This window comes from Lagopus muta, chromosome 15 (assembly GCF_023343835.1).
Source record: "Lagopus muta isolate bLagMut1 chromosome 15, bLagMut1 primary, whole genome shotgun sequence".
NCBI lineage: Eukaryota > Metazoa > Chordata > Aves > Galliformes > Phasianidae > Lagopus > Lagopus muta.
The window spans coordinates 6,800,555-6,824,682 of NC_064447.1; the positions used below are offsets into that span (position 1 = coordinate 6,800,555).

Here is a 24,128-nt window from a genome sequence, read left to right on the forward strand (position 1 = left end):
ACAAAATAAAGCTGAAAGTCAAACTTACATTAACAATTTGCTCACGTAAGAGCTTGGCCATGGTTCTTCTTCCTCTTATTATTTGCCAGAAAAGGTAAGCAATAACTCTAAATAAACAAAAGTCCAAAAGATGAACGCTCATACCAATGTGCTCCTCCCAATCACTGCTTAAACAGACATTTGTCTTGGTTCACTTCATCCACCAAATACACAGGTATACACACATACATAAGTATATGCATACATACACACAATTACATATGGAACTTGCCAAACACGTGAAATTGCTTAAGCCATTATCTTGGAAAAGACCCAAAGGTTTATAGAACCTTATTCAAGAAGGGAGGCACAATTAAAGCAAGTCAACAATACAAGGTACATTTCAGACTACAAACGAATACAGTGTTCTTATCTAGCTTTGTGTCATTTACTTAGACCTTACATCACAACACTGAACAGTCCTGCTTCCAAGCCAATTTTATTTGCTCTAGCATGAATAGCAGCTTGTTTAGTTAGAACAGGTTTGGGTTCTTAGGTGAGCACGGCAAAATAATCCGGCAGCACAGCTACAACTTCAACCCCTGCCAGCAGGCCAGCATCTTGAAGATGCACATACATTGGTACCTATATAGCTAACTTTAGGCAGGGAGGCAGCACAGGAATTTACCTGAGATCGGCTGACTTAGACTGCAGCTGACTTCTGAGCATTTCCCCGCACTGTGTGCTCACTTCCACCACCATGCCCTTCCTCCAGTGCCCACACATTAACTCAGATATTTTTGCAAGGTATCAGCACCTCCACAAGTGACTCCACTGAAGAAAAATGGTGAAAGACAAAGCAGCCACCCACAAAACCTCTACTTTTTTTTTTTATGCTGCCCAAGGCTCTAGCATAGATCTGACACGTTCTACTTCTCCTTGTGAATGACAGATCTTTGCCTTCTGATTTATATCTCTTTAAATAAGCAAATAAGTCAAACAATTCATCCTGCCAACAGTATGCAGATGTTCCCATTCACTGATGTTGCTGCAGCTCAGAATGGCAGTGGTAATAAGACCTGGAAGCCAACTCACCAGTGAACTAAAAATATTAAATTAAACAGCAGTAATATCCTTCAGTTAGCATGAAACAAAGAGAGCTTTGGCATCATAACATAAATGGAATAGGTTTTATAACTTCTTTACATACTTCAAATAGATGAATTTCCCTTATATTAATCGTTTCTAGTATTCTAAAATGCACCCTGCAATTGTTACAGAGAATGTCTATGGCCTAGCCAGGTTTTTCCACTCTGTGTCCTTTTCATCAGCAGGTACTCACATGATAATGACGGAGAGGATGAAGAAGAAAAGTTCACTTGCTATTAAGTTGTAGTAGACCCATGCTACCCATTTTGAATCAATGTAATTTTCCAGTATTTTTACCCACTCAGAGATTGCTGTGTATATAGAAGGCAGACCTCGGAAAGGACCACATTCTTTTGAAGGTTTCAACCTGAAAGCATGAGAAAGCAGCTATTTAACATTTCCCACACTAACAAGGGATTTAATTCAGTGCATTGTTGTTCTCTGCCTCGCTATTGCCCTCCACTTCTTTGGGACCCTCACAGGATGCCATCATCTATAATTGCTGACTTTTTGGGTCAGCTCCAGGACATTAAAATTCCACCTCAGTACCTCTGAGACTATTGCAGCCGGAGATAAGAGATGCTGCAACAGATCCCTGCTAAGCCACGTGCACTGCATGCAACAAATCAATCACTGCAGCACAGACTACAGCAGTTCTAAAACCTGTATTTTCAAAGTTGCAGCACAGCTGCATAATGGAAGTACCATCACACCTCGCCTTCCAGGACACAAGTCACTGTAAACTTTCAGCAACAACAGGCTGTGGTGAAACGAGGTAGTTCTTAGCAAAAATCCACATTTTGGGGCAGATGGAAATAGAGAAATGTTGTTTGCTTTGAAATTGGACCAATCCAGATAGAACAAAATTGCCACCTGGCCCCTGGAAATATGTTTTCTGAAGTACATCACCTCCTGTGTTTTTATTTAGTAAGACAGGTGGCTACACATGAAATCACATGGCTGAGAATTGCTAAGAAAAAGAGCTGCATCTGAGTTTCCATCATTACTGTGACCAGAGTAACACGCACATAAACAAAGCAGCTTTAAAACACTGCTAGTAACCCAGATGCCTCATAGCAGAGCTCTGCACACTCTTTAAAAAACAAAACAAAAAAAAACCTCAAATCAAACAAAAAAATCTGAAATCTGCAAATAATCCAGAAGCTCAGAAGTTGACCTGCTCTGTTTTCTTCCAGGTGTTTCTGCACTGCACACCCAGTATGGCCCAGAGCATTTACGCCCGGGAGCAGGCAAGGTCACAGAAACTTTTGAGGAGCAGGAAAGGCCAAATCAAAGAATCTTCTGTGACATTAACACAGAATACCAAAACTTGAAAGCAGTCTTGTCTCACCTCCCACTTTAATTACGGGACAAGTTACTGCATTAACCACACTTGCAAACTTACTGAACCTGTTTGCAGAACACAGAACACTATGAACATCTACAACCTGCCACTAGCAGTTATTACAAATTTCCTCTGCCTGCCATCAGGTCACACAACACAGTGTCATGGAACTGAACGTCAGCACTCTTCCATACCTCCAGACAGTGACTGCAATGACAGACAGGACTCCAATGAGGGAAGGGAAAAACAGAATGAACATGAAGAACGTTGTCATTTGAGCAGCTCTCCAGGCTTTGCGAGGAGGTTGGCAATTCCTCATCAGACTGACCTTGTAAGAGATGAAGGTACATACACTTGGAATAGCATCACTTGCCACTTTCACTGCATTTGAGTCGATCCTGCTGAAACCACTGGAGGCAATTGCTGGAAGAGCATCTCTCAAGGGTTTCCATCAACTTCTTTTATAAGAACTTGACAGATAAGCTGTAGTTTTCTAAAACTTCAAGAATACAGCCTTCCAATCACTAAGAGATGATACGAGGTTCTGATGGGTTTTACAGAACTCTGACAGGCAGAGTTTGCTTTTGAAGCACACATAAAACTTCCCACAGCCCAGTGAAGTTTGAATCTGTGCTTCTAGTTATAACTATGTTCTTCTACATTTAACACTACAGACTGTTCAGACACCTCTTAAGAATCTCTTACTAGTCACACTAGTGAGACAAAGAACTCTGAAAGCTTCCTCCTTGATATTAAGCAGAATCACCCCACTTAGACCCAGGAACCCTGGGGGGAGGAGGCTGGTGAGAGTAGGAATCCAGAATCGTAACAGCAGGCTGAGTGTCTGTACTGACAGATGCGCTGTTTGCTGTTAGTTTCCTAGGCTTTAATTGTGCTCCTTTCTTTCTTTAAGAAAACAAACAAGCAAAAACCCACTACAACAAAACAGCAAAAAAAACCCAACCAAACAGCTCCCCAAGCACCAAATTCCTCAGCCTCCAGGCAATCCCAGCACTCAATCAATCCTGTGTAGATTTCAAACAGTAATTTCCATGGCATTTTATGAAGCAAATATGTAAAGCTTCTTACCTTTTTCACATAAAATACTATAGAAAATGATATCATCTGGATACCAGGCAGCAGAGGTGAGAAGAGAATACCGATCCTAACAGGAAGAATTTATAAGAGAAAAGAAGTTGTATTTCCACAATTCATTAACACTAATGTTTCATTTGGCAGTTGGCAACCCTGCCTGCAGCCTGGAACTTGATGATCCTCGAGGTCCCTTCCAACCAAAGCCATTCTATGATTTCTTTTGCGTTTTCTCTCAGACCAGGTGGCCAGAAGGAAAACTACAATAATATTGCAGGTGGTAACCTCACTCAAAGAGAACTGGCAAGTCAAGGTACTTAACATAGCATCTCCCCCAGGCATTTATCCTGTTCTTTCATTCATGATGTAAAGTACCCATAAACATCTGAATCAGGATGTTCCATGGCATTCCCAAATACCAGTTAAGGTTTTGACCACTTACCAGGTCAATGTCTGAGCATAGATCAAATCTAAAACACTTCGTCCAATATCAAACTCTGGCACCCCCAGGCTCACACAGACTGTAGTCCCAATAATTCTGGGTGAAAAATTAAAAATAAAAGAATAAAAAAAAATAGAATTTGCTAAATAGTTAAACTCATTTTGGAAACCTCAACAAATCACCTCCTGAACGCAACCATCAGTGACAGATTCTTCAGGGTTCCATTAACCACACATCAGTCAAAGCAGCCCCAGCTGATTAGACTGCACATCAAAATTGAAGCAGAACTTCAAATGCAAATTCCCATAAAACATAGTGGTGTAAACAAGACTAACAGAGTTTTTTATGCAAGTCAATAAAAGAGGAAGAAGAAAGGAGGTAGTATGCTTATGATTCAACAGATGAAGTAATGATTTACCTCAGTAAAAACCCTTAACTTCTTTTCCATTCACAAATCCTGAAAGCTCTCAGCCTCAATCAAAAAAACCTTATAAACTAATACTTAATATATTCTACAGCATATTCTACTTTAATGTAACCAGTCTTGCAGGCAGCTGAGATACACACAGATAAGCAAGTACCCAGAGGACTTCTCTCAGGGTCCAGCAAATCTCATTTTATCATTTCATTTTCTCCTGAGCTACAAAGATTCAGTTTCAGGTTTCGTTGCTGTTTGTTTTTGTAACAAGAATTGGAAAGATTTTGGTAACTATCCCATTTTGCCTTGAATAGAGGTCTTGGTACCATCTGATAGCTACATTATCAACAATAAATGTTTCAGGGCTGTGCTGGCTGGGAATTGCTCTGAAGACATACAAGGAATTAGAAGCAACTGTGCTTCTAATCTTTTACAGCTGTAACCCTGCTGTTTTTGCACGGCTTACTGGATGACATTCATAATGGCTGACACTGCATATTAGTTGTGACCTTTTGCTGAAGGTAATTTCCTATCTCAACAGAGCAAGAACAGGAGAGGATTAAAGGACACGGACAAGAGCTGAGGAGGGAAAATTTACAAGGGCTTCTCAACACTGTTTTGTGTCAATTTAACACAAAGGTCTAAGTCCTCATTTGTAAACCCATCTTGTCCTCAGCTCATTTGAAGGGCAAACAATTGTAAAGATCTCCCCAGGTGTGTGGCTAAGATGCCAAAAGCTTTGTAGCGCAGGTAAAATTCAGTACTGTTATCTTTACAGTTATCACAGGGGAAAAACAAACAAAAACAATGAAACAAAAACAACAAAACATGAATTTGGCTAATGAAGAAAAACAGGATTAGAAAAGAAAAAACAACTCACCTTCGCAAAAATTCTCCAAAGAATGAGCCAAGCAAACAAAATATGAAGTCAACCAACACAAGACGATAGATATCTTGGCCAATCAGTGTTTCCCAGCACTTTAAGGAGTAAGAAAGAAAAAAACCAAAGATACACACGTCTAGAAGTGAAAAACGATGTAAATCTAACATTCCTGAATGCTTGGGCATCCAAAAATTTGTGCCATGAACCAAAGCCTTGCTGGCATCCTAACCAATGGCTGATCTCTCACTGAACGATGCTGCAAACCAGATGAGATCTTAGCTGAATGTAGGAAAAGGAGTTACCCATTTCTCTAGAAATTCAAATAAAGAAATATCAGGGTAGCAAATTCAGCTGTCCAAGGGACTACAGGTACTTCTCTTTGCTTGAACAGACCTGCCATCAAAGTGGCTCTCAATGAGGTACTGTAAGTCAAAGACAGATATTTTTGAAACTTTACCTGTGACTCCGACACAGCCACAACGTTAAGCCAGTAGTAGCACAGTATTCCAATAATGGATATTTTCAGGATTATAGTTCTACAAAGAAAATGTAGCATTAACTGCACTGGCAACTGGTATGCAACCTCCCTGGAAAGAATAACAGCAGGACAGCTGCTGGTCACATGTTACTTCTGCTATAACAACAGCATGCCATAGTGCCAGGACTAACAGAAGCAATCTTTGGAGCTCAGGTGCTGCATTACTTTACTGTCCTGGCAGAATCAAGGACAGGTGGGGCAAATTTGGCACAGGCCTCTGCTCAATAGGCCATTGGCTGTGGGCACACACTCCACAGAGAAGGAAGGTCTGAGGAGCACAGGTAGTGATACAGTGTTAATTCCACGCATATGCAGTGAAGTCAGACCTCCTCGCTTCTCTTACCACTTCTTTTCCTTCCCTCAGGAGGCCCACAGCTCAGTCACCATCAGTAGGAGCTATAAAGCCAAGCCCAAGGTCACCATATTGCTAACTGGGAAGGAAACGAGGGCAAGTCTTCATGCAGAGATGCAACATTCTAGACAGAAGACTTAGAGGAGGCTAACAGAATTTTGAGGGAAGATTGCACAGAAGCCTTTGGGAAGATGAATTCACCTGCTCCATAGCTCACTACTGCCCACCACGCCACAGCTTTACAGCTTGCTGTAAAAAAGAAGAGTCAGCCACCTTCAGGCAAAAAGCACTAAGTGGAGGTAGCAACAAATACCTGGCAATAGCAACATATATCTTGCGTTTGGGATTCTGAAATTTCTCCAGGTTTCCAAGCCATGAGTAGAAGAATGGGATGAACACATTGAGGAGGGATGTAATAATGGGTAGCACCAACATGGCAGCTTGGCTTTCCAGTTCATTTTTATTCCCTTTCATAAAGAGCTTTGAGAGAAGAAAAACAAAGTAAAAATAAAAACCAACCCTGAACTTAGAACTTTAGCTGAAATGCTGCCTCAAGTTGTGTCCACAGGGAAGACACGTGGCACATATTTATTCTCAGATTGGACGTAATCCTGTTTCACAGTTCCATGTCTGTTCAGCATGTAACCCTGCCCTTCCTATGAGTCGCACAGGACCATGGTGGGAGCTGCATTTTAAAAACCATCTGCAGGACGAAGGAGGGGCAGGCCTTCTTTAATGACAGCAGCTGCACTCTAAGACAGCCACGATTTGAGGCAAGCAACTGCTGGGATGAAGGGCTGCAAAATCAGTACTTACCTCTAGATTATTAATGGAGAGGAAGTAAACACCAGCACAAGCAGCTACTGCTGTTCCCAAGGAAGCAGCCCATGACCCAAGATGGATAAGAATACGAACAATTCTCTCTGTTACAGTAAAACTTAGAGCTTCTTTGTTTTCTTCAGCGAGGTCCTCCTGCAAGGAAACAAATCCTAATGAAGAACTCCTTGGGTGACAGCATAAAGCAAAACCTGCTTCAGATAACTGCCTCAGAGGTTGATGTATTTTTTACCCCTTTAGAGTATTGGTATAGTGGGAAAATTTACTAGACAACTATGTGTTCCTATCCCAAAAGTTGTTTATCTTAACAGCTATACTGTACTTAACATTTCCTATAAGCTTGCTCTTCTTTGAGTTAAATTGAAAAAAAAAAAAAGAAAAACCGAAGCAATATTCTGTTTAGCATATATTTAATAGTCACAGATTCATTTAATAGGAAAAAAATATATAAATATATATACATATAATTATTGTATATAAGTATTTACATGTAGCTTAAAGTGAAATGAAAAACGAGTAGCTAAGACAAATCCAGGAGTTCAAACCAAGTTAAACATAACAACCAGGAAGACTGAAGTTTATTAGAAACAAGACTGGCATGCTCAGGTCAGTGCCAGAAGCTTATTTGTGCACATGCTCTGGCAGTGTGACTCCAGCATGCTAATTCTGTACCTTTGCACCTTTTTGCATCTCCTGTATTTCCTACCTTTATCTGTGTGCTGAGATTCTTTTGTTTCAACTTCACAGCTTTTTCATTAGTTATGTTGAAGTCCCAAGTGCAGAGAAGTTTGCTTGCATTGCCAGAGTACATCTGAGGGGTAAGAAAGTTTCTGCAGAAGGATTTTGCCATGCTGCAATTAAAATTAAATTTGTGAGATGTGTAACAGGAAAATCCATCAAGGTTGCACAGCAGAACAGGAGTGGGAATGTTAGTTTTTCTCTCCCTTCTCTGGGCTAGCAGATCTACATCAGAGCATCTCAAATAAGAATACACAGAAAATAGACTTTAATATGTGAGACAACTCTCACAGTTCTTTCACCCAGCTGCTTCTGACAATCTTTAGTTCATCAATTTCAGAAGGACACGTTAATACCATGAGCAACACGTTACAAAAGGGGGATCATGAGATTAGTTGTTTTGAACTGGGATTCGCTGTATGATCCTTAATATTCTGCACTTATTCTTCATTCATCTACTGAAGTTTTTATGCATGATACTGGCCTCTGAGTTTCTTCTATAAACAATAACTTACAGAAACATACTCATGCAACCATGCCTGCCAACCATACAGGGTTTTTTTTTGCTAATATAAATGAAATAAGAACATATAGCTAGTTTACCTGAACACCAAGATAAGCAAACAGATGACAAAATATATTCCAACAGTGAAAATATAGGCCAGCTGCATGTTATAAGATGCACCATTCTTCGTTTGACTGATTGTAGCATTGGTGTAAAAGCCATAGTAGAGTACTGTTTGTTGAAAATAACCCTGAAAATATACAGACATCATTCAGAACTGTTGCTGAAGTACCATCATCTAAGGCTTAATTCACACCTGGGAGCTGCTGTACAGTGAAATCAGAGGAGCAATTAAATTTGTAAATATCAAGTTCTTTATTTGTCTTATACCCCCAAAAAGCTGTGGGAGGTTTTAGAGGCACGTGATTACAGATCTGTATCATATGGATGATTGTGAGCAATCTATGTTTGCATGATTTGGTATCTTCTGAAAAATCCTGAAGAGGGAAAGGCACGATCACTTCTTTCTCAGGAGCAAAGTTCTGTACCAACAAATTGCAACAACTGTGAAGGAACCAGGAACGGAACACGTGACATTTTGTGCTGAGTTACAACATCACAGCGGAACTCCTGCAACAGTGCCTCTGCTTTGCAAAACTGAACAGTGTTCTTACTACAGAACACACAACTTTAAAACCAACCCTAGAAAGAAAAGGCAGGCATCTTTTTTAAAAAACATTTCTTCTCAACTAAGTGTTAGGGAGAGCAGAATCTTGTTTATTGGACAGAGGAATCCTTTAACATCAGTTAAACTGACAGAATTCTTAAAACGGTCAAAGATGGAAAGAAAAGGAGCAAGTCTAGGCTTAGAGCAAAGTCCTTCTTTCCAAATAGCCTGAGATTTTATGCCACAAGAAGAAATATCTCCGTCAACTGAAAAGCTCCTTCTAAGCCACACTTTGCTCAACAGGCTGCCACACCAAGATCTGCACGCTCCCTAGAAGAACAAAGCTTCAGAAATAAGCAAAATTCACAGGAAATAAGCAAAATTCACAGGATCACATATTGAAATCCAGACTGTATTATTAGAGGAAAACTAGCATGGGAAATACATTCTCCTAAAGACTATTGTAGTTGTCTCCAGAAAGCCTGACTTCCACTCTTCCACTGCTTCCTACAAGGAAAAAGTCTTGCTATATTGCTTAACGTAGCAACCATCTGCTTTAAGACAAATTCATCAGAACACATACATTCCACTCTGAGTCAACTTTTGACACAGCCTCCTTTCCCCAAGTATGTATGAAATATTTCTTCTAATCATGTAAAAATTTACCTCCATCTCTCAAGAAATAATTAGTTTTTACACTGCCACAAGTCTTTAAAGCAGAACTGTTGCAGAGAAAAATAACACACATCCACTGTGACATACTTACAGCTCCAGTGAGCAGCTCCAGACCCGTGAATGAAAGGTTATTTGGTTCTGCTGTAACAAACTGAGGGATTGTGATGAAACCAAAGTTTATGAGGAATGAGAAGATGTTGAAATTCAGCAGCCATTTCAAAAACATAAAATAAGAAAGAACACTTGTTCCAAACTCTCCACCAATGCTCTTCAGAGTCTTGTGCCAGAAATTCAGTCGCTGAAAATATTCTGACAAGGTATTTCTAAATCGCCGAAATGACTACAGAACAAAAGATGAGAGGTGAACCTCAGCGAGCAGCCTTACACAGGACTCAAATCCACATAATACACCCTCACATTTTTACAGCCCCATTTTGATGATAAGAAGAGATTTCCACCTTTCAGTGCATCACAGAATGCTTACGCACTCTTCCTACCTAATGCAAGTCATTATCAATGAACAGTGAAGAAAGGAAATAAGACCACAAGATGCCCAGCACCTGTGGAGATGGTGATAACACTGCAGCTACAGCTCCCTCCAGCTGTTACCCACTGACATGCCTGACACTCACCACTTTTGCTCTGTGCAGACAGTGCTTACAGCAGCCACACTGAGTACCACAGCCCCCTGATTTCTTTGAGATTTCTGTGAGAACTTTATTCCTGTGGGAAAGCAGGACAAAGGAGTGACAGCATGAGCTGTAATTAGAACAAAAGCCAAAGAAGCTGCTGCAAACATGTGCTCATGACCAAGCCAATAACTTGAGATGGGTCTGCTGGTTCTTCTTGTGTTAGCTGCTAAAATGGTCTTTGTCCACTACAAGCTGAGGTGTGGCACCACATTCCAACTGCTCTACTAAGTCACTGCTAGGAACAACATCCAAATATATTCACATGTATAAAATAAATGTACGCAATGATCAAAATGATGGCTGAAATCACGTGGTCTCTTCTCTGTTTTTAACAGCCAGCATTCAACTTTCCTTTGAATGAGAGTCACAAGACATACTTGCATGCAGAAGGGCACGGCCTTGCTATTGTGTTTTATATTACATGAGAGTCTTCTCACTCAGGGAAAGGACACCGAACCATCTTCAAATTATTTTTCCTTGCAAGATGTTAACTTTTTAAAAGCTATTTAAAAAGTACTATCAGTTTTTTCGTACTCAAAGGGACAAAGCAAAGCTGAGCAGCTAGCACACACGCATACTTGATAGCTACATGTCAAGAATTGTCCTGCTTGTAAAACTAAACAGAACTTTTATTGTTACCTGATCTCTCTCTTTCTTTTCATGGTTTCTGGCATTTTCTGGATCGCTTTAATCCTTTCACGCTTGGACATGCTTGCAAGACTGTCAACTAATTTTTCCTCTGAATAAAAATAAAGATAAATCCAAATTTGGGGGTGATAATATAGTAATTGTTATTAAAAAATTGAAACTTCATATAATCATTCCCATTTTCACAGCTACTAATGCATGTCATGTTCTAAGACTTAATGATTCTGTCTAGAATATCCTTACTTTTACCAGTGCTCTAATACAGATGCATGGAAGTAGCACAACACTGCACATTAACAAGTAAGTATCAGTTGTCTACTGTTTGCTGAATGCTAATACAAAGAGCTGTACTGTAAGGAAGACAAAACACTGACAAACTCCGAAGAGCTGGTCTATTCCTTGATCACTGACAATCGCACTTCTAAAATACTATTATCAACTTGAACTCTAAGCTTTTATTCTGTGATTTTAGTTCATGCTGGTCTATGTAAAATAGGCAGAGATATTACTTGTCATTCATCTTGTTTCCACATAGTTGGAATTCGATGCTAACTCAAGACATCTAATAAAATAATAAATCATCAGCTGGTCAAGCAAATCCTAGTAAGTTATGAAAAGAAAAGCTAAACTTCTCAACAAGAAACCATACTGCATTTTGCTTCATTTATGTTGTAGTGTGCTAGGGTACACTAGTGGTACAAAAGATGAAATACTAGCCTTAACTAAAAACAAGCTGCTCTTGTAACCACAGAAAAGCTACACGCAATTCTGATGATAAATGAAGAACAGTATCAGCCACAGCATAACTGTGCAAGATGTTACCTCACATAAAAACACTTCTCTAAACTCCTACCTCCTCTGCACTCTGGAGTTGCTTGAGACAGGGTTGCAAATGTCACAGTGTCAGATGGCCTTCTGTTGCGTCTCCGAACAAAGCTACCTAAACAACAACAAGCACCATTTAATAAGCCTGGATACTCCTAGGCTAAACTGATTTAAGACATTCAAATTTCACTTTCATTGAAACAATTTAAAAATATACCCTTCCATCTCTCTAAGTACATGCAAACATACATTCTCCCTCTAACTTCTCCCCAGGTGATGTGTGATGACTGCAGGCAATTTCTCAGACACACGCTGGCAAAGTGGCACAGAGTCTTCTCCTGCTGTGAAAAACTGTCTCATTTAACCCATTCATACATGTACACATTGATTCTTAAGTTTTTCTTTCTAGGAGACAGCTCCTTTCTTTTAAAATCCTTCCACGGATTTGGAGGGATTGTTTTAGATACATCAAGCTTCTTTCATCAAATCATTCAAACAAGTTTCCTTAAAAGCATCCACGTTCCAGCAATGAAGCAGATGAGTTCAGCCTTACTTTTGCTTACCTTGACTCCCCAGTAAGACAATGGCCAACCTAGTCAGTGCTACACCCACATGTTGAGCACAGTCCCTCAGTCTGGAAGGTCCCAACTAACTGACATGTCTGCTCAGTGACACACACACTGCTGGCTCGCTAACATTTACTCCTCAGATCTAAAAGCACCACTGTCATTTCTACTTTAAGCCAACTTGTTTTGTAGCAATGAAAAACATCTGTATCTCCACGTGGACGCACTTTCAGCACTACACATTTAATCCCTACGTGATTATGTTGGAAATGCACTCTCTCCTTCCTACCTGGTATTAAAACAATACCAGCAGCAGGAGTGTTAGTGTTTGGAAATGGCCCATCTCTGTGGTCACTTACGGGATGAGCATTTCCAGGTAGCAATAAAAGAGTTACTATTCTATATAAACATAAGATTTTGCCAAATCCAATCCTAAATCAAAGACTGTGTTCCCATGAAGACAAAAAAAAAACAAAAAAAAAAGACCTAAATTACTTTCTAGGCAGGAAACAAACTGTAACAGAGAGATTACAGGATACAGGAAGAGCAGATTCTTCCCAGAAAATGACTGATAAGCTGCTATGCTGGTCTAAGAGAGAACTCAGATTGTATTATTTCAGTCCACTCCGTTTTCATTAACATAAACCTCTAGTTACTGCTATAATCATTTACACTTAGACAGCACAGTAACAAATCCAGTAACTACAGACAGTCTTGAAAAACGCATCCTATCCTCCTCTTATTTCCTCCTACAGTATACCTCTTCAAATAACTGTGTGAGTTTATTTTATGATGACCAACTTATTGGGAGCTTCAGTCAGAAGGCACAGGCATTACACCTCTCATTGCTCAAGAAACAAAGATCATCACTTTCAGAAATACTGAAAAATTCAGCCACAATTATATAGTAAAATATAATTCATGTATTCTGACTCCTTTCATTTTGTGAAAATCTTCATACTCGAAGCAGACTTTTAAATCTTTACTATTTTAGGGAGAGTGAGACTGACATCAATATTCTGATAGAGCACTGTGTGTCTTACCTTCTGATGCACTGGAAAATCTGTGAGTATAGGGGTCATCCAGAGGACCGAAGGCAGAACGTGGGCTGTAGGCCAATTCTGGCTCAGGCTCAAAGGAAAGATTATCTGTTGAAGGCAATCAGAATTATACAGAAAGTTGCATGCTGCTATGGATTATTAACACATCCAGAATATCAGACCTTTTGATCAAATACAGCTCTACAGTACATATGGCAATATATCCTGTCACTTCTATATCTCTTCCCAGTGTCCATCCTACTATTCAATTAATTATGTAGTACATAAAAGTAAGCATTTACTGATCTGTTAATAAAATAGTCAGTGTTCTCACTTGGTAATTTAACATCTGGACTCCTACGAAAAAGGCAAAAAATCCACTGCCAACAAACACAAATTCGTGCAGAGACTTGAGCCTTCCAGAATGGCAGGACACAGCAAGCTGTTACTTGTTTCTAAGCATGTTCATATGAGAAATTACATACCCTGGGATCTGCCATATGGACTTCTGCTCAGGACTTGAACTCTTGGTAAACTTTCACTGTATTCAGAGTTGTGTCTCAGAGAAGCCATTGGTAAACTTTCACTGTATTCAGAGTTGTGTCTCAGAGAAGCCATTGGTATGGCTGGAGGATAATTTTGTCTTCTTCCTCTGTGCTCTCCTTGGTAACTATACGACAGAGAATCGTAAGGGTTTCGGTGAGAGAACTGATTCCCTTCAGAATTCCTGCTGTGTGAATAAGAAAATGGAAAACCTTGAGTGCCATAAAAAACCTTTCAATCAATATTCTTATTAAATTGTTACCTAGTATCATCAAATTTGATTATATTACAAGAGGAAGTCAGATACTAAGAAGTATTTCATATTTGGAACTTCACCATAAAAATTCTGATTTGGTCATCAAATGAATTAGAAAGACTAATGCCTTTCTCCACTTGAAGTTAACATGGAGCCTACCTAAACAGGAGTAAGTGCTTGAAAAGTTAAGACATTCAAGATTATAGCATGTTGTAAACATTACCAGAACTAAACAATATCCCTAACATCTATGCTATAAAACTTAAAATCAATTTAACTGATAAAATTTATAACACATCAAAACCAAGCATGCAATTTCTCGACTGATGCCTTCCTTTTGACAGCTTCAAAAACTTGTGTCTGAGAAAGCAAACATAAAGGAGGTATTAAAAGCATGTCACAAACTAAAACTCTGAAGAAAAAGTTTGCCCTGCACATAAATAACTTGATTTCTCACGGCACAGTCACAACAGCCACATGAAATGGACTCACCTCCTATCAACTTCCAGTGTCTCTGAGAAGTGGTAGGCTGGATTTTCAAAGGCTTCATTGTAATGGTAAGACATGGCAAGTCTTTGGTTTGAGAGAAGAAATCTCCCTTATTTTTGTCTCTGCTGCTCCAGTAACACGTTCCTGGGTAGACTGATTTCTGACCTGATTACAAAACATATATATATGTATGTATGTATGTATGTATGTATACACACACACACAAAATGGAAAGAAAGAACCTCATTTTTGCCTTTAGTTAGAGTTTGTTGCCTCACTGACATGCAAAATACAACAATATAGACAGAAATTAGAACCATCTTTGTGCTCTGACTTTATTTTGTTTATCACTGTGAAATTTAGGGTCCACTACAAGACTCCTGTAAAACAAGAACTCCTATTTCTCTATAGCCAGCTCTACACAAGATTACAGAATTGGAGCGCCACATGAAGACTTGACCAGCATTGACTAAAAGCAGGTTTTAGGAGCGTGTTAAAACATTAAGAAGAAGGAAGTACATCCTCTTTCTTCCTCATACAGGAAAAAACAAACACACAATTTTTCTCTGACCACTGTGGCTCCAAAACCAACAGGTAAGAAAAGTCTGCCCACTTCCTCACTAACAGGGGCACCTCCAACCCTCAGCTGTGAGCTTGGGACACTGGACCATTCTCAACAAGGGCTCTTCTAATGACTTCATGTATTGATCTTGTAAATAGTTTCATCCTTAGCTTTACTTCTTAGAGTTTCACTTCACCTTTAAACAAACCAAACCTGGTCAGAGTTTAAAATTATTAGCAAAACAAGTCCAGGTTAGTCAGTGAAAGGACAATCTTCTATTCAAATTAAAGACAGAATCCAAATTAAACAGGTAGTTCTTGCAATTAATCAAAGCTGTACTAAAAAAAATAAATTAAAAGGAAGTAATTTTTAGTATTTGTTCTTAAAGGCATCGTGTCAAGTTTGACCAGCTAGCAAGCTATTTAACAACAGGGAAGGAAAAAAAAAGAAATAAAATACAAAATAATAAAAATAAATTAATAAAATGATAGATCTGGCAAAACCGATCAGACACCTTGCTTTAATCTCAACTCCACTCCCAGAAAAGTGGGGCTGAGCTTCATTTAACACTGCACTCTCAATCAACCTTTCTGTCTTGAATGGTTTTCACTTAATTTCTACTGCTGTAAAGAAAGCATCACACACAGAAAAGTAATCTTCCAAACAGATAATTGTACAGTGCCTTTTTAAGGCTTTTGTCCGGCTTTGCAGGCCAGGCAAAATCTTCTCATTTGCTCAAAACAAGCTCAGGATTGTGTCATCTGCACCTCTAAGGATCCTGGACACAAAGACATACAGGTGTAAAACACAGTCCAGGTTTTGCTTGATGACTTGTAGAGAGATTTGCATGTAAACGCTAATGATCGATTGAATTAAGTCTTACATTTTAATTAGAAAATTGTCTATACTTCATTATATCATGATGAAGTACGTGATAACAAGGCCCACATCTTGAGCAAATACTCAATAAAAGCCTACACCAGACAAGCAGCCCGTGCTGTGTCACTGGAAATAATGGACTTCCATCCCTGCCAACACAAAGCTGTAACACCACTTCCCACAAGTGAAATGTGCTTTTTTTGTGCTGCAGCTTCGTATGTACAGAAACAGGGTGAGATTCTCATTTAGTCAGACAAGTAATTAGCAGAGCCAGAGAAATCCAGCAATCCCCAGAGAAAATCAACAATCACTCCAGGAATCTAACAGTTCCTATATGAAAAGTCTTCCTGAGTTTTATTTGCCAGAAGCCACTGAGTCCCCCATCATCTTTTCAGATATACTGTAAGCTAGTGCTGAAGTTCTGTACAAACTATGCAGGAAAGGGCATGTTCTGTCCCCAGGCTCCATTTAAAAGAACATATACATAACTCTGCAATACATGACGAGGGTCTGCTGCAACAATTTGCCTAGAAAAGTACATTTCCCCCTAAAAATATTTAACATTTCAAACTGTAATGAAAAGCTAAAGAAAAGATGGCCTTCTCAGAGGCAGAAAACACTCAGACAACTGTCTTAGAATGCCCCAAATGACATTGTTCTGCTTTTCAGCTGGTTTCCAAGAAACCTCACTCCCTCAGACCCAGCACAAATCTTAATGGCTTGTCAGCTTGCCTGTTCTTCAAACCGTAGAGAAGAAATATTTGGATGTAAACATGTGGGTTCTGCAGAACCAGCATTGCCCAGCAGCAAGCATCCATCAGCGATACCAACCAACTTGCTGAAGTGCAACCAACAAGAATGAGATCAGCTTGACTGAAACATACAGCCATCACTTCTTTCTCTTACTTCTTTTGAAGACCTCCAGACCTTCAATATGCCCAAGACTGACAGTCCACTGGCTCCATCATTATCCACTTCCTTTCCTCTGAGTCCTAAGATGCACAGCAGTGCATAAGTGTCAGGATTTCCTTGCAAATCTACAAGGACAATTACAGCCTCACATGGAACCCAACATGTGAAGCCAGTCGCTGTTTCTCCCTGCTCCTGAAGTTTGGAGGACTTAAAATTAATTCCCTACGTACACAGACATTTTCTTCCAACTGAAAAGGAAAAAAAGATTTTTCCTCTTGCTAGCTGAGGATATTAGGTCCCATTGAATGGCATTTGGAGTAAGAAAACCCATGGAAAACCATGTGGAAAACCCCTGTTTCCTGACTGCACCCATACTCAGCCAAAGACTGCACAACATGCTCTGGAGTGGGATGAGTGCACATGATGCTACAGGTGTACAAGTAGCACGCAGGGTAGTGCAGGTAGCACACAAGGGCGTACAGATGGCACAGCAATCCACCCACTTCCTCCATTCCAAACCCCAAAATCATGAGAAGCTTTTTCTATCAAATCAGATGTGTACATCATTGGTTTGGTTTGTGGTTTGAGGTACTGGCAGTTTATAGATTTCTTATCAGTCACACTTCATTGGAAAAGCCAGAAGCATGAAATATACAAGCTAAACCACTCTCTTCTCCTCTTTGAACTATGATGGGATCCAGTAAATCATGGCTCCAGGAACGGATATGAAGTTTAGACTTACCCTCCCCTTCAAAAAGTTATCTTCCAAAAGAAAAAACTGAACAGTTGAAGAACAAAGATTACTCAGGAAGATTAAAAGTAAAAGCTCAGCAAACCTTCCCTTCTCAGGGTGGCATCTATTTGTTGGGTGACATTTTGGATTCTGGCAAGCAAATAGATAAATCTTGTCTACTTCTCACACTGGAGAACAGAAAGTTTTAAGGTCAGCTGGCTTAAGAATGACAGACAAGCAAATAAGTTACAGCATAGGTGGAGAGGGGGTGCTTCCCACTTAAATCCTTGAACACGCTGCAAAGATACAAAGCAGGAACATTCAAGCAGTGCAAGCTCGTGCTTCTGGACCACTTCCCACAATAAATAACGGCCTTCACGTCACAAACCAACAGCTATCAGAAAATACTCCCAGATTGTTTCATCCACTCCTGTTTGGGTAATTTACTGCGACACCAATCCTCCTTTAGAATTTTAATCAAACAAACACGCATGGCTGGCTAAACTACATTTTGGTGTGGTATCGCATTACAGGAAAACCCTCACACCTTCAAGCCATTTACCTGCTTTCCTCAAAAAGAACACGTGAAGCAAATTCTACTTACAGAAATCCTGTAAGTCAACGCAAACAGTAAGCTGCAGAACTACATCATAGTTTACTTAACAGTGCTGAACAAAGGGAACAAATTACGGAAGAGCTGATTCATCTGGTTGAATGTTTTCCTTTAGCATAAAGACCATTTAATTTTCTAGAGTATGACAGAACAGCCCTCCACCACTATGTAAGTTATTTTTGTTGAGTCCCTCTCCAGTTGAACAGGAGAAGAGAAAGCTCAAGGCAGACTTGACTGTGGCCTTCCAGTACTTAAGGGGAGCTTATGAACAGAAGGGACGCTGCCATTTACATGAGCAGATAGCAATAGGAAAAGGCAGAATGATTTCAAACTAGAAGAGGGGAGACTTAGGTTAGCTGTTAGTGGAAAATCTTTACTGAGAGGATGGTAAGGCCCCGGCACAGGCTGCCCAGAGCTGTAGATGCCCCATCGCTGGAGGCATTCAAGGCCAAGGAGGACGGGGCACTGAGCATCCTGACCTGCTGGGTGGCAATCAGACCACGGCAGGGAGTTGAAACTGGATGACCTTTAGGGTCCCTCTGCTCTTACACCATTCCTTGACAATGTTCCACACAGCTTCAAACTGAAAAATCAGATTGATTTCTGGAAGCCAAAAGTGAGTTTGAGAGACAGAAGCTCTGCCAGCAATTAGGTTCCAATACTCACCGCTGCTTTTTCACTAACTCAACTCCAGCAGTTTCAACACTACTGCAAGAAATAGGAAGTCTCCCAGAAAATCCAGAGGGCCTGTCAGCTGTGACAAAGCCTGAACTACATCAACAGCCTGATCTTAAATTGACATATTAGCAATGAAACAAATGTGAGTCATACAAGGAAGTGAAAGTCAATTACTTTTTATGCACACTGCCAAAGTACCTGATCCATACCGACAAACACCACCTCCTTCTGGATTTCCTTTGTGCTTCTATTGATGTTACCATAGTGAACAACAGGAGCTGATGTCACCTTTATTATCTTTGACACTCAATAAATTTTAGCAACGCAAATAGCCTCTGTTAAAAGACCTTCTCAGTGAAAGACAAGTGATAGTAGCAAAGACTCATCTGCTTAAAGCAGCATTCAAATGGCAGACAGGAACACTGGGAAGAAAATGGGGGAGAGTGACAGCACTGTCATTATGGTCACAGCGCTGTTGCCTCTCCCAACCTCAGCTCACAAAGAAAGGCACTTCCTTGCCCTACAATACAATGCCCCCACCAGAATACAGATCCCATTCTCTCCATCCCCCCACCTTTTCTTGATGAGAGAGAGTAGGGTACAGGGTACCTGTAGCCAGGCAGGCTGACATCAGCTCGTAGAACAGCATCCATCTGACACTGGGGAACATCCTACTGATGGACTCTCTCTGCTCTCAACAGGCTGCTCCCAAAGTCTACAGCTACAGCTTAAGCCTGAAGAGCTCAGCTCCGTATCTGCTCTATACCCTCTTTTTTTCCTCATCTGTTTGCCTGTCCTTTCCGTTTAATAGTCCTCTTGCAATTTCTCTCTGCCCCAAAATATATTAAGACTGCAACGCTTCATCCTGTCCACTTCAATTGCAAGTTAACACCACATCACCTGTGGCTGTTTAAATAAGGCTTTCAGAGGATTGCCAGCTACTTCATGTTTGCAGCATTTCAATGGGATTTGACTCTTTACCTGAGTTTAAACACCTTTATAATGGACGTGACACTGGAACATTAAAAAAAATAATTACAACATATAGTTTAATTACCCTGTCCTGAGCCTTCAGAACTTGGCACACATTTCAAAATTTTGTCTAGTAGCAGTGAATTAAAGTTCAGATTCATTAATTTATCACAGAAACAAGTCCAAACCATGACAGTGAAGTTCACAGTACTCTCCCTCATCTGCCACATAATTATCCATTCCTCTACCTAGAAGATCTCACCAATCACAACCCTTATGGACAGAAGAACATACCACAGTGATTTTGTATAACCCAATTGCCTTATCCAATCCTCTCTGCAGAGATTCCTTTGAGTGCGAGCCTCTTCTTATCTTTGCTGCTTCTATCTTATTACCTGTGACCTCAAGTTGCCAACTTAATCCACTGGGAAAATTCTAAGAGTTGGCTAAAAACCATCAGGGATATATAATAACTACTAGAATTGGAATAGGGAACTTAAGAGTAAAAACAGCACACGTGCTTCCCCCACAGGAAAGATTAGCAAGAATAATTAACGATGAGCATTTCTCTTAAAAACACTTGAAAAACTTAACCTTGCTTGTAGACGGAGACTAAGGCAAACATCTCTCTATCCATGCAAGTCAATCTTGTGACTACATTTCCAAACTACAAACTAAGCCTTGCTTTGCAAAATGAATATTTTTGTCTATCTATTAAGCAGCATTACCAGCTACTTGCATTAGAAGGAAATGTCTGATTAACAAAAAGAAGTAGTATTCAAGAACACTTGCTTGAAATTAAGCTTTCTGCTTTCACTGTAAAGACAGCCTAACACAGAACATCCATTAGAGGCACAAGATACCAATTACAACAGCTCTAATGTTTTGCCTTAAAAAAACCTTTGTTTATGCTGTGCGTGCAATAGACAGCTATCCAGACTAAATGCAACCTTCAAATTATACTTTAATGAGCAGTATCAGTTACAGGAATCTCATTCATAAGTTCAATTGGAAAACCACACTAAAACTACAGATCTGATCATTTTAGATTAACAAATGGAGCTTTGAAGGTGCACAGTTTTGTCCAACAGAATAAAGGTATTGTTCTGTTTGTAATTCCTGGTTTAACTTCCTGTTCTGTTACTGTCATTGATAACTATGTGTGCAGCCAGCACTCACAATGACCCTGAGAAAAAAACAAAAGCTATTCACCGCGTGCTAGTAAATCAACTAACAAGTCAGAAAATGGCTGGAGAGAACCAGTCAGCAGAATGGAGTCACAGGTTTCTCCTCGCACTTCAAAATCCTTGTAAGTGGTTTTCAAATTACTGGATAATTACTTTCACATAAGCTAAACACTTTTTTTCAGACAAAATATAGCTAAGTTATAATATAGTGTAGCATGTGAGTACATTACAATTCTATTTTTCAATAAACAGAAGGAGTACATTAGTTACAATTAGAGGCTTGTTTACAAAAGTGAGAGCAGGGACATCTACACAGCATCAGTTCCTGTTATGTCAGCCCACAGAACAATACCACAGCACTTCATTACTTTCATAGCCAGAATAAAAACCTTCCCCATCTACTTCTGGCTTCCCATTACTTGTTGCAATTTAGGAAAATCACAACCCGCTCTTTGGAAAAAGCAGCACCACATCCATTCACTAAGTGGCAGAGTCTGAAAAGCAAGCTGCCCCAAAGCAAGAGCAGATGCCATGCTAGCAGCTGGTGATCCCAGCAAGGCTGGCACACCTCGGCACACCGAACACGCCAGGGAACGATGAAAGTTGCTGCGGCAGCTGATCCGTACGGGATCAACCTTTCCGGCTGAAGACAGCAGAAGCTCTGAAGTGATGAACAAGGAGATGAAGCCACGAGGCGCCACGTAACTGGGCACGGCTGCGGGTGGCTGCTCACCTCCCAGCCCGCAGAAGCTTCGCACATCCCTGAGCAAACCCGCAGCCCAGCTTTCAGCTACATTCCTGTACACCAATACGGAGCCCTAGGATACCGGGCCGGCCGCTCGAGCGACAACGGCGGCACAGATGCGTGGCGAAACCACCGGAGAGCGGCCGCATCCCGGACCCCCGCGCCGCCCCTACCTGCCGCCGGCTCGCTCCGCGCACGGCGCCGAGGCCCGGCCCTGCAGGCGGTTCCTCCCGGCGCCCCAGGCCCGCCCCGCGCTTACCCCCGGAACTCGGGGCCGTTGTCCAGCGCTTACGGCTTTGTTTCTGCGTGACCGCCGGGTCTGTCGCTTTCTTTCCCTCTGTGAATTAACGCCTCCTTTGCTGTTTGCCCGGATCGCAATAACAACACAATAAAATAATACAAAGAAATCATCTTTAGGGACACGATGCATTTACCTTTATCTTCGGATTAATCATTTATAGAGCAGAGATAAACAAAAACCTTGACCTTACAATCTTATTTCTTACAGGAAAGCTCGTGCAGGGCCAATTAAATACATACTTACACAGACACGCTATGCCAGGCAGTACTTGGCAGCTTCTGGACAGGGGATTTACCACCAGCCCAGCTTTCTGGTAGAACATCGTGAACACACGGCATTTCTTCTCTTTTAGTGATACACACCTATCGATTTTTCACATTCACTTCTCCCCCACATCTTCCCTTCAAGCTGACCGGGACAAAATTCTGTTTGAAGCTACAGCTGAGCACGAGCACAGTGACAGGGAAGCACCAGGGAGGAAGCAGCTTCTCCTCCAGAATACCTCAGCAGGGCTGGACGCTGACGGGAATTCATCCCTACTTGCACTGAGCTGGACCGGGCGTTCCTCCAGCACAGCCAGTCACTGCAGCCCTTCCCAAAGGCTTCTGCTGTCCTTTCAACAGGGCAGCATCCTTGAATTCAGTGTGGGGCCCAACAGCCACCACTGGGACAGGCAGTAGTGAAAAGAGAAATGGGAGGAGGACTAGACTGGCTCTGCTGTATCACACCCATAGGATTGCCCATCACTGGTCTCCTTTCCACTGATTCTGTACAGAACCACAGAACCCATCCCTTCCTATGTTTATATAGTTTGTTACACCATGTTGGCACATTTAATATTCACAGCAAGCACATATCTTACAGCTTCCAGAAATTATTCCTAAATAGCTTCTCTGGTAAGCAAGATGGTAATGATGATGATGATGTAAAAACAAAATGTCAGCCAGCCTTTGGACTGAAGGCCTTACCAGCTGGTGGGAAGCAGTCACAAACCAACCTTCTCTGTGTTCAGAAGCTGCACTGTTGTAGTGCACAAGGATCACTTTTACCAAGTGGACAGTGCTTATTCAGTTCTGAAATTAGGTAAACCGTGCCTATATCCTGTACCAGATGCATTCAACACAGAATTAGGTGAAATTTTCTAGTTCTGCTTTAAGACCACGTTTTGCCCAAAGCAACATTCCTGGCGTGACTGCAGAGGACCGGTCTGAAGATCTCTCATGCTGATCCAGCTGCTGCTTGCATGCGGCGCAGATCCACAGCAAAACAGGAGATGGCTGAATACAAGAAGTGCCCAGAATTGAACACTCAGAACTTCTCTGAATCTTAGAAGCTTGGGTTTTTTTGAGCATTAAGAAGAACCACACACATACACACAGAGTGTCCTGGAAGCGTGTGCTGTTATTAAATGACACCTTCAGGTCCCCATGATCATGGCAGAATATGGCACAAGCTTCTGTGCTCAGCGCAGACTGAGAGCTGCTGCTTTGTGAGTGGGGCACATTGGAGAAACAACCCGAAAGAGGAAGTGGCCGCAGGCGTGCGTGTGACTGACACTGTCTGTATCACCTGTCCCCATCTCCTTAGCACTCTTTCTCTTCCTGCTTTCCCACCTAAGATTGCTGTGAATCGTAAAATGAACAGAAACATTGCCAAGGTCCTGAACAGCTTTTGCTACTCAAAAAGAGAGAAGAGAGAATGCTTTCATGGAATTCCTGGGGAAGTCAACCTTGTTGCAATTCCTGCAATCATTATCTACATCTGTTCTTAAAGAGTTTCTTCTATCACACAGCATTTCAGAACAGCAATCTTATTAACAAGTGTATTACCTTTCTTCTTTTTATTCTTAGAAAAGGAACAAAAATAA

General features: G+C 40.9%; 1 protein-coding gene across 4 annotated transcripts in view; it reads right to left on the bottom strand.

The window, feature by feature from the left end:
* Window positions 1-22,244, bottom strand: part of TMC5 (transmembrane channel like 5) — a 25,163-nt gene extending 2,919 nt beyond the window's left edge. Inside the window, exons 1-19 of one of the 4 annotated variants that reach the window (XM_048961311.1) lie at window positions 22,134-22,244; window positions 14,683-14,844; window positions 13,877-14,121; window positions 13,395-13,499; window positions 11,814-11,900; window positions 10,952-11,051; window positions 10,253-10,343; window positions 9,712-9,960; window positions 8,377-8,528; window positions 7,742-7,886; window positions 7,015-7,170; window positions 6,512-6,678; window positions 5,766-5,844; window positions 5,306-5,403; window positions 4,008-4,103; window positions 3,563-3,638; window positions 2,668-2,801; window positions 1,322-1,495; window positions 29-107 (exon numbers count right to left, since the gene is read on the bottom strand). In XM_048961311.1, coding sequence (XP_048817268.1) covers window positions 29-107; window positions 1,322-1,495; window positions 2,668-2,801; window positions 3,563-3,638; window positions 4,008-4,103; window positions 5,306-5,403; window positions 5,766-5,844; window positions 6,512-6,678; window positions 7,015-7,170; window positions 7,742-7,886; window positions 8,377-8,528; window positions 9,712-9,960; window positions 10,253-10,343; window positions 10,952-11,051; window positions 11,814-11,900; window positions 13,395-13,499; window positions 13,877-14,121; window positions 14,683-14,756 — 2,307 coding nt within the window. In that variant the 5' untranslated portion in view covers window positions 14,757-14,844; window positions 22,134-22,244. The other 3 variants (XM_048961312.1, XM_048961313.1, XM_048961310.1) reach the window with 3 other exon arrangements.
* Between the last annotated feature and the right edge of the window lie 1,884 nt (window positions 22,245-24,128).